General features: G+C 44.4%; 2 protein-coding genes across 3 annotated transcripts; both read right to left on the bottom strand.

Annotated features, from left to right (window-relative positions):
* Positions 1-6,512, bottom strand: ndp (norrin cystine knot growth factor NDP). The gene is made up of 3 exons (XM_077617521.1): positions 6,333-6,512; positions 1,971-2,368; positions 1-640 (listed from the first exon to the last, which is right to left on the bottom strand). Exons 2-3 carry the CDS (start codon positions 2,178-2,180, stop codon positions 416-418), a joined length of 435 nt encoding a protein of 144 aa, XP_077473647.1. The 5' UTR covers positions 2,181-2,368; positions 6,333-6,512; the 3' UTR covers positions 1-415.
* Positions 6,513-7,527: 1,015 nt separating this feature from the next.
* On the bottom strand, positions 7,528-15,653 carry efhc2 (EF-hand domain (C-terminal) containing 2). Of its 2 annotated transcripts, none has more exons than XM_077617139.1 (15): positions 15,552-15,653; positions 14,699-14,884; positions 14,459-14,609; positions 14,146-14,369; positions 13,812-14,063; positions 12,246-12,353; positions 12,018-12,156; positions 11,515-11,680; positions 11,017-11,159; positions 10,741-10,937; positions 10,527-10,660; positions 10,215-10,409; positions 8,831-8,923; positions 8,429-8,528; positions 7,528-8,048 (listed from the first exon to the last, which is right to left on the bottom strand). In XM_077617139.1, the coding sequence occupies exons 1-15, from the start codon at positions 15,591-15,593 to the stop codon at positions 7,923-7,925; spliced, it is 2,256 nt and encodes a 751-aa protein (XP_077473265.1). In that variant the 5' UTR covers positions 15,594-15,653; the 3' UTR covers positions 7,528-7,922. The 2 variants fall into 2 exon arrangements, with proteins under 2 accessions (XP_077473265.1, XP_077473266.1); XM_077617140.1 differs by lacking the exon at positions 15,552-15,653 and adding an exon at positions 15,387-15,446.
* Positions 15,654-15,764: the final 111 nt, after the last annotated feature.

Here is a 15,764-nt window from a genome sequence, read left to right as displayed (position 1 = left end):
TTCAGCAGTTTGACAACACGCTATTTTAATATCTCAGTCAGGGAGGAAAGCCAGGAATGGGACAAGAGAGATATAGTTATAATATATTCTTCAAAGTGGATTAGTGAGAAGAGCACGAGGGAAGGTTGGAGTTCCTTCCGAGTGACACAATACAAAACGCTAGTATAAATCCGGCGTGATATTACGGGAACCTCAGATTCAAATAGACGACATTTAGCCAGCGCCTCACGCGGTCCGTCAAGAGTCCAAAACTGGCCGGCCGACTTTTAGCGTTCCCCCTTCTTGTCCGTCACCTGACATCTTCGGCGGTGATGTCGCAACCGGAATGAAACGATGGTGCTCGGCTTTCTCATGGTGCGGGTAGATGTCGACTACAGTATAGAAAAGCTCTAGAGCGGGGGTGAAAAGAAACCCCTTAGCTGCACTCCACGCAGTGGCACGCCAGGATGTAGCGGTAGGTGGCCGTGATGCGGGTGCCGCCGGCGCAGCGCAGGCGCACGGCCTTGAGTTTGGAGGTGTGCGGGCGGCAGCAGGAGCAAGTGTTCCTGAAGGGCTGCTTGAGAACCGAGCTGAAGGAAACCAGCGGGTCGGAGCGTGTGCTCTGGCCGCAGTGACCCTCGCAGCGTGCCAGCAACACCATCTGCCAGCGAGCAGAACACACACAAAAGTTGGACAGTTGGAGGAAAAATGGCCTTTTTGGGACAACAAATGAGAAATCCTCCCTCACGCTTGGGAGCGCTAATACCGATAAAGCACTTCAATGACGCTGCCAAGACGACAATAGTCCAATTTGACCATTTGAAGTAGGAGGCCCGGCGTTTCCAATTCAAATGCAAGTGCCATCATTGAAGGCCACTGGGTGGATTGCAGATAGAAACTATTCAAGACTTTAATTTAATTATTTTAAAATTTAATTTACTATATATATTTTGAATTTTGATGAATATTGCCCCTACCAACATGGCCTCTTAATGCCAATGAGGTCAAAGGTCAATTAATCCTGTTGCTGTCAATTGAAATGAGTTTATCACTAGTAGATGTCCAATCCAGTTGTAGTTTGAGGGTGGCATGCATAGTAAATTAAATGTTTGGACGTCTCGTGGCCACAGAAATATCAACATTTGTTTTCTTGGCTCATTGCTCCTGTCAACAGCCAATCCATGTGAAGTTGGGATGGGTGGCGACAGATGATTCACTGCCACTGCTCTTTTCTTTTTTCTCGTCTTGTTAATGGCCGCCGATGAGTTCATCCGTCAAGCATGATAGCGTTGACTATAGATTCATAATTTTCTAGCATTTTTTTTAAAAACACGCATACTGTATCGGCAGGAATCGGTATCGGGTATCGGCCAGCGCAGTAGTAATAAAGCTCGGAGTCTGCAGTGTCATTTGAGCCAAAGCCTGGCGGGCACGCGCCCGATTTCCAGCATGAGAACCGCATTGTGTTTGACCGCATTCCAGTCGCCTCCCTAAACAGACTCCTGTGTCATGTTTGTCTGTCAGCTGCTATGTGTCACCCCCCCGTCCGTCCACCCATCCGCCCGTCCGTCTGGGACACACCGACAAACGGGCCAGGCTCGTTGTCGCCACATTAAGACCGTGCGTCTGAAGCTCAGGCTGTTAAAGAGAAACCATTCTTATTTTTTGCCTCCTCGTTCCGATGACCACACCTGGCTGTGCGCTTTTATTTTTTCCTTGTAATACTAATTAAAAATGGATTGGATGTCCACTATTCTTTTTTTTTTTTTTTACCGCATAGGTTCCCATTGGTGACACTCGGCGTCCAATCCATTTGAAGTGGGAGACTAGCAGGCTGCCACTTCAACTGGATTGGACATCAACTAATGATAAACTCATTGGTAGGAAGGTGGCCAGAGGAAAACGTTTTTTTTTTAACCGTATTGGCCGCCATTATGGGCATTAGCGTCCCACTTCAAATAGATTGGACGCAAAGAGGCGGTTTGTCCTACCTTGGAGTTGCACTTATAAATGGGATGGCTGATAGTCTCCACAAAGTGATGCCTCATGCAGCGCTGCAGGTCCGAATTGCTCACGTACGAGAAGCGTACGCGCTCGCCGGCCTTGCGGTTGGCGGCCGATTGCACAGAGCCCAACAGGGGGCAGCACATCAGGACGAGCAGCAGGCCAGAAGGTGGCACGGTGGTGACGGAAGCTCTCATGGTCGGGCCGTCCTTGGGAACGGGGCTTTTTTTCGCCTTTGGCCCAAATAAGTTTTCGGTTGGACTTCTGGATCTCGCTTGCTGTTTACTTCTCGTACGGTGGAGCCTCAAATGCGGCACGCCGTGGAGCCCAACTCGGATTGGCGCTTGCTTCGTCAAGCCTCTCCATCGCCCTGATCCGCCGCAGCCTGTTTTGAAAACAAAATCGTCAATGTGTAATGAGTACTTTTTTTGCATCACTTTTCTGTAACAAAAACAACAACATAGAATACAATGATATTTACATGTTTTACCTAGTTCCCTTAAAAATCAAGCGCACAAATGTTGAATAGCTATGTATTATTTTTCGGTAAGAAAAAGCTGCATTAGCAATTAGCATGTGCATGAATAATGTAATGCGGTGAGCAGTTTTGCCACTCCAACAGTTTCTTCCCAATAATCTGAAAATAAGGGAAGCCTATTATCTCGTCGTTTTGATTGAACTAAGTGTGTTCAACATGATGATTGGCTGGCAAAGATCTTTCCCATCTGGCAACCCTACCCTCGAGGCTCACATTTGTGTTTTTTATGGTGGAGAAACCTAAACCATGCACTTTCCTCTCCGCGGGAAGGATTTTTTTCATTAAAGGTAATTTCTGTTACGAACCTCTACAAGTAAGGCAGCATATTTTCACATTATTATTTACTTAGCATCTATTTCCTAGCTGGCCGTTTTACAGTCCTCCAGACAATAGTTTTAAGAGCTGCAGTTCGTTCAGTTGAGGCTGCTTCGCTAATAGGCAATGTGTTAAGAATTAAAAAGTGTACTTCTCAGGTCAAGGGTACATAATGGCTGAGGTTGTGTGAAATATCACCGCCAGTGATTCTAGAATGATAACAGAGCATATTTTTAAAGCAATTCTATCCAGAAAAGTGACAGAAATTAGATCCTAAATAGACTACTTTTCAGATGCGTTGGCCCCGCCCACTAATGATCTCCAAGCAGAAGATGATGTCACAACCAGAATTGGCCATTCCCCACGACATTGATTTGGGCGGTACAATTATGAAATTGTCAACAAAAAAACAGGCAGCTTTGAATGCTATTTTCGTTTTCTACATGTAAAACGACATTTAGTGCCTGGAATTTTCATTGTTTTGTTTTACATTGTCCGAAACATGCTCTAAGCGTCTATTTTCGGAGTGTAAATTAGAGTTGAGCCCATTGGAAATTTCCTACTCGGCTTGATTTGACCCCGGCTGCCCACCCAGAGCGCATAACTTATATGCCCGATGGGCGTAAAGTTCTCATTAAGACGACAGATGCAGAGAGAAGAGGTGACCAAACGGTGCTCTGACTAACACTCGGCGACCTCTGCTTGTCTGTTGACCGTCGTAATTGGACTCATTTTAGCTTTGTTAAATAACTACGTCATTTAAAAAACACACACATTTACGATCCTCTGAAAATGACGCAAACGCCACCGGTTTCCCACCACGTGAAATCGGTCCAGATATGATGACGATCGCAGACACAATCTGAGTAACGATGGAGTTCTGCGCCAAAAAAACGCGAGCCAGGTTTACGGCTAGAGCAGATTTTCGTTTAGCGTTTCGCGTGGAGGTGTCAAGGCTGAAGGCGGTGATTCTACTTGGCTGGAATCTACCTTGCGGCTCGGGTTCAAACATCCACTTAAGAGACCGCACGACGATTCTGTTACCCCAAAAGCGGACGGCTTAAGTCAAAAACAGTTGAAACTGCAAGATTTCAGCCGCGAGGTGTTGTTAAGATTTCGTGCAAAGTCGCTGGAAAAGGAAAAACGATGAAATCACAGCAGGGAGCGTCCATAAAAAAACGCTCTGCCATTCAGTTGCCAGATGCTCAAGTTCTCCCACTCTGTTTAACATGATACGTTAAGTACATTTGCACAGGCGGGAAAAGTACACAAGAACTTGATCAGGTACCGCAATCGTTTCTGAAAAACCCCTTCGGAGCAAAAAACCTAGTAGGTAGGGGCCTGGAAAACCACAGGACCACTGCAAACTCTGAAATGATCGCAACAGACAAAAAGTGCAAGCTTTGCGAACAAAACGGTCTTGCCCGGGGGTGACCAGAACCAAAAAAATGGCCATGGCATTTCTGGTCATTCGTGAGTACCCTACTAGTGGTCTTTGATGACATATGGTGTAACATAAGCGCCTAATACGTATCCGGGGGTCCTAAAAAGTCATCCCGAAAGAGCGAGCGCACTTCTCAGCCAGGCGATAAAGCCGCGGAGCCTAGCGAAGATCCGAGTGGCCGTCCGTCAGCATCCCAACAATGCGCGGGGCAAAGACAACTTGCTCCTTGACATGCGCGGCTTTGTAAATGTGACAACACAAAAGCCATAAGTTAAGAGGGCCGCGGGTATTTTTACGCGCACCCTGCTGTGTGGAACCAATCCGTGCGCTCACAATATGTGTGTTTGTGTGTGTTAGTGAGACGTCATGGTGTCACATTTAGATTTGTAATGTCTGTGTTTTGCTTGGCTTTTGTTGTTGTTTTATTTTATTATTATTTTTTCCCCTTGATGGTGCATTTTTTACCTAATACAACAGAAAATTTGAGTGAATTCAATTTGACCACATTTCAATGTAGTGTAATGTAGGCCACATGGTATAAATAATAAAATAATAAAAAATAAAAATTACGTATTTATTTATGTCTAAAATGTCTGTGTCTGTATTCTCACCCTCTTGCTACTGTTACAGTGTAATTTCCCGAATACGGGATGAATAAAGTTATCTAATCTAATCTAATTAGAACATGGATTTTCAATTTTATATCAACTGTTTTTCTTACAGACTGGACATTTTGACTGATTTTTAATTTTATTTTTTTTCTTTCAAGACATTGTCTTGTAGCCAAATTTGAGGCAGCCACTTGGTTTCTCCAGAACAAGTAGAACCTCCAATCAGTGATTTTTTTTTCCAGATTAGGAAAGGAGGGAAATTATTATTATTATTGGTGGGAGAGTGCATCTTGGCCGGAGGAAGAACCAATTTTATTTTTAACTGGCGTTAACGTCGCTAGATGTCCAATGCATTTGAAGCGGGAGGGACGTCTAGTAAGGATAATCTCTTTTCTAAGGACACCATCTCCCCTGCTGTGGCAAATGTCCCCCATTTACGTCATGATGTTCTCTTCATCTCATTCCATTGTTTCACTGGCTTTTAATAAACTAAAGGGCAGATTCCTGGCTGGAATGGGGCGGCGGGCGGGGGGATTGCACCCACCCGTAGACCTGTCCTACACACACAAATGCACACCCGCACTGGATTTGGCATGCGGGGTGCCAAGCTCCTCAACTGTCTACTGACGCCAGCTTCGACCGGAGTCTTTATCGGCACGCTCACCTCCCAAAAACAAAGCTGCTCACTAAATATAAAACCCCCCCTCCGTCCACCGAGTCTAAAAAAGACAAACGACCGGCACCCCTGTGTGCCAAGCTTCTGTTAGCTCAGCGCTTTTTTACCGATCACCGCAAAGGTAATGTATCATTTGATGAAACAGTTTCGGTATACTTCTGTTTTTTTCCCCACTGTCGCCTATACCGATAGTGATGTCAGTATCGGTAGCGATACGGCACGGAAATGACATCATCCCTAATGAGGAAACACAAAAAAAACCACACAAAAAAGATGCTGACGCTACACTTTTCAAGATCTGCTGTCTAAACGCTGGCCACCCTATACAAGATGGTCACCAGCTACACACACCCACACTTGCGGCCCTCCCCGAGAAGCCCGCTACCTAAACTGGATTGGACGTCTATGGCCGTCAATGCCAGTGAATAATGATCACTTAATGCCAGCCTTCCCAGTTGAAATGGATTTGACGCCTACAACTGTCAATGGCAGTGAATGAGTGAAATCCAATCCTTATAAGAATATTGCAATTTTTTTTAAATATTTTTACGTAACTTAGTTTATAGTTTGAAATAAGTCAAGACTGGGAGGGCTGCCAGGCCCCACATTTGGATGCGCTTACCCCCTTCTTTTCCAACGTATTGGATCACACTTTTTTTTTAAGCCCACAAAATATTTGCACCTCATCACGCAAAAAAACGTCCAAAATTGACATCCAGTGCGACAAGAAAAGACAAAGTTAAATAAAATGGACAAGAATCTTACCTTTCCAGGAGTCTGGTTATCCCGTCCATGCAGGACTGCAATTGTTGTTCCCCCTACTTGTGTGCCTCTCCACTTGTCTCCCTCTCTCGCACTTTCTCGCTTCGTCGTTCTGGCTCCGCCCCCTACGGCTCACTCCGGAAAGAAGGCAACCACGTCAGCCTGGGGGGGACGCTGATCCCACAGAAGCCACCAGGCTTGGTGTTGCAGGGGCCTCACGGGACTTCGGGCGAAAACTCCCTGGGATAACGTTCATTCAGACGCCCCTCCTAGTCACAACGGATTGGCGGTCTAGTGCCGTCAATGGCACTGAAAGATGAGCATCCACAGCCAGTGAAAGGGAACTACACATTTATTGTTGTCAAGGGTAGGCAAAAAGTTAAGAAAGTGAAAGATCCACCATTTTAACATTGAAAAAAAAAATGACGGTTTCAACTATGCAGAGGCCAACCACTCACCCCAAATCCAACTTTGCCTTGCTCACCCTACAATCGCCCTCTGACTGAGCTCCCAAATGGGAATTCCAATCCGTTAGGAGGGAGAGAACAACATTTTTTTATGAGGTCGGGGTTATAAAAGTGTTAGGTTTATTTAGAAACAACTGCTTCTTCAGCAGATGGGGGTGGGTGAAGGGGGACAGGAGAAGGATTTCATTTGAAATCCCAACAGGACGATTGGACAATTGGTTCGGGACACCACAGTTCCCCGCAGTACTAATTTTCGCTCTTCCATTGAAACCAATGGAAATGCGTCGAAAATAGAGTAGCGAGATGTGGCGAAAAGGCGGGGGATTACCGTCTACCTAATGAAGTGTATTTGACAACATGCATTCTGGAATGATGCCTCGAGAACATGCAAATGTAATGAGCTCATCCGTTACCCTCCCGTGGCGCCATGTGACGAGAGACACCCTAAAGGAGACTTTAAAGTCAGACAAAAGATGATAAATGTTGGCAACGAAGGACACTTAACGGCCCTCGCAGCGCATTTTCTCGGCGCATCCCAAAAAAGAAAGAAAGTTTGGCACCCGAAGGTGCGTCGGAGGGAATCCAGAAGATGAAGAAGAAGAAGAAAGCAGGGCCAGACTCATAAGTCACGTCGTCACAAGGCAAATGTCCTCACGCTGAATTGTTTTAAAAAAAAGTTGCCCAGAGGCAGTAAAGGCTGATTTTGCCAACAAAAAAGTGCACACCCAATGTACAACTACAAGAATATATTATATTATAAATGTCCGCTAAACAGATCTAAGATGGAGGAAATCACTCTCCTATATTCTATGATACAACTACTAACTATTAACTATCAAAAGTATAGTACTTCTAAATTTTTTTGGGGGAAACAATCCTTCCAAAAATGTTGTCTTCCTCACAGATTAGGAGAATATTCCACTACAACATTGCTGTGAATGAATAGAAAAACACATCATTCTTGTGAAAACAACTGTGTCTTTCTTAACTCGCCATTGACAACACTAGACGTCCAAATCGTTGAAAGTGGCTTTGAATGCCTATGTTTGAATGCCTATTGTTCATCCGCCCCTCCCAGGTAAAAATGACTTGGACGTCATATGATGTCAATGGCAGTCAATGAGAGTTACTTGGTGGATTCCTCTACGTCTTGGTCGACCGGGTCGGGACCGATGGGGAACACTTCCTGAACTAGAGATGAGTAATTGATGTTTTTCACTCCGCTGGCTTCACGACGCAGCTTCACGTCAAACTGGAGATGACAACAAAACATAAAAGTGAGGAAAAAAATCGGTATCTTCTTTATTCTTTCCTGACTTCTTTCGAGGCTCGTTTAACGGCTGAAACATCAAAAATGTCTGAATGTCTTTGTATTTTAAGGCGAGTGAGGCACTACTAATGTTATATGCACAACTGAGCAATGGTTAAATGTCCAGTCCTGTTTTGCACAATTTGCTATTTAATTCATAAAATGCCTCCAATTTTTATGCCTTTCTATAACTCTTTTTTTAATGCCTATTGTAAACTGCTGATGATTAGAAGGGCCTGATTAAAGTCAGGACAGTATCTGAAAAATGAACTTTCATTAGAAAATAATCCATTTTTTGCTTAGATTAATGGACATTTATTTACCTTTATTGTATCATCGGGCAAGACAGGGGGGGCGGGATGTTCCAGCCAGTTGATGCCAGCAAGGAAGGCATGATGGTCTATCTGGTCCCCGTCCGCAAATCTGTCCATCACACGCGCCAGTGCATCGTTAGGTACCGACAACTGGATCTATTCAGTTTCGTCTTTGGGCGTATTCGCACCTGAAAAGTCTATAGTCGGCTTTCTTGGGTCAAAATACGTTTTAAGTGAACTTTTTGGGGGGCGTTTTTTTTTTTTGCACGCTGCAATTTTTGCAAGCGACCCAGATTTTGACATTTGTGTGCAAACATTGTTCAATCATTGGGCAAAACAGTCGACATTTTGCCTTTGGTTGGGACCAAACAGGGCAGGTGTGAATACGCCTTTAATAAAGAAGAGTCGTACTTCTCCAGCAGACACGTGAGCAAGTTGTCAGACAGGGGAAGCTGGAAGGTTCTGCAAATGGCCGTCGCTTCTTTCACGGACGTGCGGCCCGTTCTGGACAAGCAAAGAAACGTGGCAATAGCAACCTCATACTTTTACAAACGACAACCCCAAATGAAATTCACTAAATATCAAAGTCCGAGTACCCTCGTAAAATTTCCGGTTGACATATCGTACATAACGTTGATTCTGTGATTTAATGACTTTTTTCTCCTCATGTGATTTCAATCTCGCCAAATGACCCCCAAGGTACTTTTGTGTTGATACAGACCTCACGTCGCCAGAGCGAAACCAAAGAATTTGTCTTTTTCGTGTACTAAACGCCACATTTGTAACTAACGGCGGAAGGAAAACAGCTAAATTTGCCAAAGAAGCAAAAACGCATCTACCAGAAAATCTGACATTGGTCTGAATGCAAATTTCGAAGAAAAAAAATGCAAGTCCATCTGGTTCCAATGCTCCCCTCCCAAACCGGAACGAATGCGTGCTCAGAGATTTGGGAGTCGCTGACCGCACAATTGATGCCTTGTTGTGACGCCTGCGTTCGTACGTGCGCGCACGTGCTTGTTCATCCGCGATCTGCGTATTGGCGCCATTTGCGAAAGAGATGGCGGAGCGCTCACCGAGGACTCGCAAATCAGCGTCCGTCTGTCTGCGCGCACTGTCGGAAGGCTCGGGCGGGCCAAGTGGCGAGCGGTCGGGGGGACGGACGCGTCGGCGACGCATCCCAGGCTTTCAAACACGTGGCTGAGTTACGGCCCTGAGAATCGAGGGGAGTTGACCATTTGGCGTGCGTGAAAACATCTCCACCGTGACGCGGGAGTCAGAGCTAGCGCCGGACATTGAAGAATTGCCGTTTGCGAATTTAGCCTTTGATTAACGACGTCTTGAAGCAATTGAGGCAAAATGGAGCGGAGAACTTGGCCGAGACGTCGACTAGTGATAAACTAATTGGTGGGAGGATGCACCTTGGCCAGTGGAAGATAACATTTTAAATCATTGGCTCCCACTTTAAATGGATTGGACATCTATTAGTGATAAGATCATTCGTGGGATAGTGCATCTTGGCCAGAGGAAGAACTTTTTTGAACTCATTGTCTGCCATTAACAAAGCTAGACTCATTTTAAGTGGCGAATGAACACATTTTCATTTGTTGCCACACTCGAGCTTTAAATGGATTGGATATTTACGAGTGATAAACTGGTTGGCTGGCGAGAAGGTGCAGATTGGCCAGAGGAAGAACACATTTTTTATTGATGTTGTCCCAACTTGTTTTTTGCCTAATGCAAATATATATAAGGTAGTAGTATAGTGTTTGATATTCTCAGGATAAGAACTTCTTACCTGCTGAGGTCACGGTGTTCAAAGACTCGGGCCATGTCAGGGAGCTGGTCAAAGTCCTTCTTCTTCAGGACATTCTGGGCCACAGCCAGCATCGAGGCCAGATCCGCTTCGGGCTGTCGTCGCTCGGCGAAAGATCGGCCCAGGACCAAAACCTCGTGCTCGCTCAGGCCGCACGCCGATCCCATCAGCAGGCCCCTAGTCAAGCACAGAAATAATAACGGCTATGTTATTTCTGTATGGGAAATTGGACTGAGACGTGATGGATAGAAAAAATAAACCCTCTCATGAACACTCTCATAACTAAACTTGTACCTGAATGACTCAAAGGGGACAAAACCAGTGTTGGTTGGATCGCTGAGTGTCAGAACGTTCCTGATCTCACGTCGCTTCTCCTCCGGAATCAATCGGAGTTTCGCCAGGATGGCGCCGATGTTAGCTTTTGGGAACTTTGACAGTGACATAAAAAAATGGTGTTTGCAAATGGACTACATTGCGATAGAACGGTCTCCGTTTGCCCTGCAAAAACCTGCTCAGCATGTTGCTCCAAGTACGTGAAGGTGTACTCATCAGCATCCAGCAGCTCAAACAGACGATTGTTGAGGCTGAGGACGGCCCCCACGTGCAGATCTTGGGCGGCAAAGTACTCGGAGGGCTCGCTCTTGAACAACTCCTGGCCCGGCTTCTTGACGCGACCTCGAGCTAGAAACATCCCGCCGAGCACACCTGAAGGTCCAAGGAAGCGCTCAGCTTAAAACGTTTGGATTTATTTAAAGGGAAATTGAACGCCTGGCCAAAAGCTCACCTGAGTTCTTCTGCGTGCGCTCAAACACGCTGATGGAGTCGTCGCTCAGGTAGAAAGACACGATGAATTCCCTGTCGCTATCCACTTGACTGGTGGTCACCATCTTGGCGTAGAACTTGAGCACATTGCTCTCCAGGCCACATCTGTGGACCAATAAGAAATCTTATTCATTTATCTCGTCCTCTGGCTAAGATGCACCTTACAACAATGACTTTATCTCTAGTAGTAAAGAATTTAGAGTTTACCTAGTAGTAGTAATAATAATATTGTTTTTTCTGCACTTTTTGTAGTTTGCCATTTTTTATCCTTTTTTTTTGTTGCTGTGTTTGCATTTTTTTCCCTTTTAGTACTGTTTCTTTTTCATGGTTTTCGGACCTGATTCCTATCCTCCGAAAATGACGTGATCGGCCCAATTTCCCATCACGAAGAATCACTGCTACCCCTACAATTTAAAATGGATTAGATTAATAGCCAATAATTTAATATGAATTCACCAACTTGTCATATTCCATGAACTTTTGGAGGTTTTTCTGTGGAGGTTTGGGCAGCAGACGCTGGCAGGAGCTTAGCGAGTCCTCTTCCGAACCAAAGCCGTTATAAGGAGGCACGAGCCTGGGGGGCTTGGGGGCTTCGGGAGCCTTGTACTGCACTGCCTCGAACACCTCTGGCGGGAGAAAAAGAGGAAAAGAAGACAAAAAAATAGACTCACATAAGAAAAACATGGTGTAAAAATGCACTTAAAACTAGTACCATTTACAATTTGCAGGCAACCAATTCAAATTGTCACGGGCCTGCCCACAGTTGGCTGGGATAGGCTCCAGCACCCCGTGACCCTGGTGAGGATAAGCAGAATGTAAAATGAATAACTGAAGACTAGTAAAAATGGCTTCTATGTGTTAACGCTTACTGCCACTGGGTGGTCAAATGTAGACATTACAAATGATAAAAGTGTTGTGGAAAATCATTAATATATTGAAATGTATGAATTATTGGGTACCTACCGATGCCATACTTGGAGCGGTAGTATTCTTTGGTAAAATCATCACAGTCAGCAATAGTCACCTTCCTGCCATACACATTAAGATGACCTCCTACTTTTAGATCAGAATCCCTATAAAATTCTTCTTGGATGGCTCCTGTCTGCAATAAAATATAGACAATTTATTGATCATAAATGTGATTGGTCAATGTTGGCTTGATGGAATATGTCGATTTGAGTGGTGATGTACTTTGAGGCTGTCCAGTAAGAAGCGCTCTCCTTGTCTGGGGGAGGCCAGGACATTAAGGATGGTGCGGTTGCTCACTTCTCCGGGCAGGTTCAATTGCTTAATAGCATGCTATGGAGAAATAATTGGATTATTATGAATCATATGTATGATCTGGGAGTGTGTGGTTATTTACAAAAGAGCACAGTGGTTGCAAGAAGTTCGATTTTTTTTTCAGAGTTTGTTTCATTCAACTGATTTTTTTGGGGGGGTCTTTGCAGAAACATTTTTTTAGCTATTGTTTTATTTATCACCAAATGTAATGTCACAGACAGAACAACTTTGTGGTTTTCCACTAGATGGCAATCGTGTGAGCACTGGGGCATTTTGTCTAGAGGTGGGCCATCATTATTATATATTATGTTAATGACTGGAAATCGAGATAGGAATTGGGTAAAAAGGTTTTCAATTGTATTCATTTTTTTTTTTTTAAGTTTTAACTCAATGACTGTAATATATATTTATTTATTTACTTCTTTATTACCTATTTATGTCTTTTCCTGTGTCTGTATTCTCACCCTCTTGCTACTGCGACAGTGAATTTCCCAAATACGGGATGAATAAAGTTATCTAATCTAATCTAATAGATGTCAACTCTACTGGTATCCACTCTTTTGAATACCATTGAATGAGTTACAAGGGATAAAAATCCAGAAATTGCAAAATGTGTGCATGTATACAATTTCACTGATTATTTGTGTGAGGAAAATTTATTGTACATTTTATACATGTATTGTCAGAAAGCCTAGTGTCATATACCATAAACTCAGTTTCTGTTTTTTTTCACTTTCAACCTCTCTTTTTTTTGCCTTTTGTGACAATACTCTTCACATTGGTCAGATAGCTTTGTTCAAGTCATCCCAGATAATAACATATTAAAAAAAAGAATCAATTTGATTGAAACACTGTGCCCGCACCCCAATGAGAATAGCAAAATGAAACGTTGAGGGTTGCTATGCAGCCTCTTCATTGGCTAGCATTTTCCGCCCAACTTTTGGAGGGCTGTTGACATTTAATAACAGGCAAACAAGGTTAGTGGAGTGAGCACATGACGGAGGCCTGGCTGTCTTTCAAGTTGAATTAGGCGCTCGGCCGCTGGAGCCAAAATGCTCCAGGGGCTGTCACAGCGAATGAGCTCTACTACAACGATCGGAAGAGCTCAGCCAACCAGAACCAGGAACATTGGAAGTGTTTTGTCTTGCTGTTATTGCACATATTAAAACAAGACAGAAATGCAAGCCTTAAAATAAGGCCAGCGTTTGATCCGCAGTGGGTTCCGACCTTCTTGTGTGGAGTTTAGATGTTCTAACCAGGCCTGTGTGGTTTTTTTTCTGGGTGCTCCGGTTTCCTCCCACATCCCAAAAACATGCATGCTAAACTCATTGAGGATTAAATTGTCCATAACTATGACTAATTGATTGTTTGTCTCATTGTGCCCTGCGATTGGTTGGAACCCAATTCAATGTTGTCCCCCCGCGTGCTGCCCATAGTGGGCTGGGTTTGACTCCAGCACTTGACTTGAATTTGTACCTTTGGTAGTTTGCTGCGACGGAGGAATTTGGACGCCGCCGATCTCCCGGAATTTGGCAGGAAGACTTCCCTGATCTCCACGGTGTCGTCGGCCAGGAAGTAGTGCAGCACGAGCTCTCGGAGATCTCCGTGAACGGCCTCGGTGTCGTCCCAAAAGCAGAAGAAGCGTAGAACTTTCTGGTCGTGTTCCAAGAACTGCCTGAGAGAGTCTCGTCTCTCATACGGCCGCAGTGGACTCATGCTTTTCTCCATCTGGAACGAACATAAACTTTTAAAGCGTCCAATCAAGTACAGATAAAAACAATCGTCAATAATAACGCCAATGTGGCGTAACCTTTTCCCGCAGGCTACGGTAAGGGTCTTCTGGCACAGCAACGGGCTCATTGAGTATCACCCCACATTTAGTGAGAAAGTCTGTCGTGAACTGGTCACAGTTGGTCAATGTGAACACGTGGGAAAACAATTCCATCTGCTGGTTGAGGTTAAAGTGGAAGACGTTGTAGAACTGCTCCTCTCTGGGTGGCGGCAATGGAATGCGTTGGCGACGAATCAGAGTCCCTACCAACGGAAAATAAAAGATGGTTCAAATATGGTTATAGAACTTTTTAAAGACGAAAAATGTAGTTACGGAAGGGAAATGTGCTCACCTTGAGGAATTCCACTGTTTTTGTATTCTGGTTCAACCACCTGTATAGTATCATCTTCTAGGTGGAAGTAGATTTTACATTTCCGGATTCTGTTCATCTCGTCGGGAGCACCTGACACTGCTTCCTGAAAGTACGCCTCAAAACACAGTGCCTGCGCCCATAAAGTGACAAGAAATGTGTCAACTGGTATTTTAAACACAGTTTCAGAATGGGAATTGGTCACGGATAGGGTCTCCGAACCTGTTTGTCAAAGGCAACCCATGCCGGCAAACCGCCGGTCGCTACTTGGGGATAGACAGAAGACTTGGGTTTGATTCGCTGTCCGGGCAAGATTCCGCCCCCGATGCCCGGTTTATCGATTCCGGTCAGCAGAACTCCGCCAGAGTAGTCGAAATGCTGAGATTTGTGGAATTTATCCTTCAGCAGCTGGTACACAAAGCAGGAAGAGTTTGCAGCTACTTTCCCATCTATTGAAGACATTTCCAAGGACGAAATTCATTTGAAAGCTGCTAATGACAATGTTGGCCAACTACGGCTGGCTGCTCCGTTTTTATTAGCCCGCAGCAAATGATGACAATATGTCCCACACAAAAAGCTTAAATTAAGCTTAAAATTCACTTCTCAGCTATACCACCAGATGAAGCTAGTCATTTATCCAACACCTCGCCATTAGATGAGGGTTAAAAACCGGACAAGATGTTGAGAAAAATGTAGAAAACTGTAGAATTTTAAGTAAAACTAAGAAGTCCAACCAAATGTGGGCACAACACACACACACGCACACAAACACACACGCACACAAACATACACACACACACAAACAAACACATATGCACACAAACACACTCGCACACACGCACACTATCGTCTTTTCACCAACCCCGTTGTAAAACTTGGAAACTTGACTATTTGAAACAATGTTACTCACGTAGGAGATTAGAAAACCGCAATGTGCGTTTTAATATTTTTTGCTAACCTAACCTAAGCCCTAACTAAACACCCTGATAAACATTAATCTCAATTTCATACAAGGAAACTTTAAATATAAACAATTAGTACGTACATTGAAACAGACTGAACAGTATGTACTTACGTGTACATTGGGAGAATTTCCAGGCAGAAATGGTGACGCCATTGCAGAAATTGGCCGTTTTTGTTAATTGTTTTACCCCAGAAAACGTGCGTCCGGCGTAACCGCCCAGTGTTGACGGTATCCATGGTTACGCCGATTACTTCACTTACTGCAGGCTATGCAGGAATTGTCTACACTTCCATCACATGTTGTACGAGCATATAAAAATAAATT

The sequence above is a fragment of the Stigmatopora argus genome, chromosome 13 (genome assembly GCF_051989625.1).
Source record: "Stigmatopora argus isolate UIUO_Sarg chromosome 13, RoL_Sarg_1.0, whole genome shotgun sequence".
NCBI classification, from domain to species: Eukaryota; Metazoa; Chordata; class Actinopteri; order Syngnathiformes; family Syngnathidae; genus Stigmatopora; species Stigmatopora argus.
Note: the sequence above shows the minus strand (reverse complement) of the source record. Positions and strands in the feature narration are given on the sequence as shown.

What these genes read in the sequence shown, in the direction of transcription:
- ndp (XM_077617521.1), bottom strand. Translation starts at nt 2,180, where the DNA reads ATGAGAGCTTCCGTCACCACCGTGCCACCTTCTGGCCTGCTGCTCGTC. An exon ending in TTTATAAGTGCAACTCCAAG is followed by an intron (nt 641 to 1,970) that starts GTAGGACAAACC and finishes GCTCGCTGGCAG; the next exon opens with ATGGTGTTGCTGGCACGCTG.
- efhc2 (XM_077617139.1), bottom strand. Translation starts at nt 15,593, where the DNA reads ATGGCGTCACCATTTCTGCCTGGAAATTCTCCCAATGTACAC. An exon ending in GTCGCAGCAAACTACCAAAG is followed by an intron (nt 12,354 to 13,811) that starts GTACAAATTCAA and finishes ATTTCTCCATAG; the next exon opens with CATGCTATTAAGCAATTGAA. An exon ending in TGCCCGATGATACAATAAAG is followed by an intron (nt 8,049 to 8,428) that starts GTAAATAAATGT and finishes TGTCATCTCCAG; the next exon opens with TTTGACGTGAAGCTGCGTCG.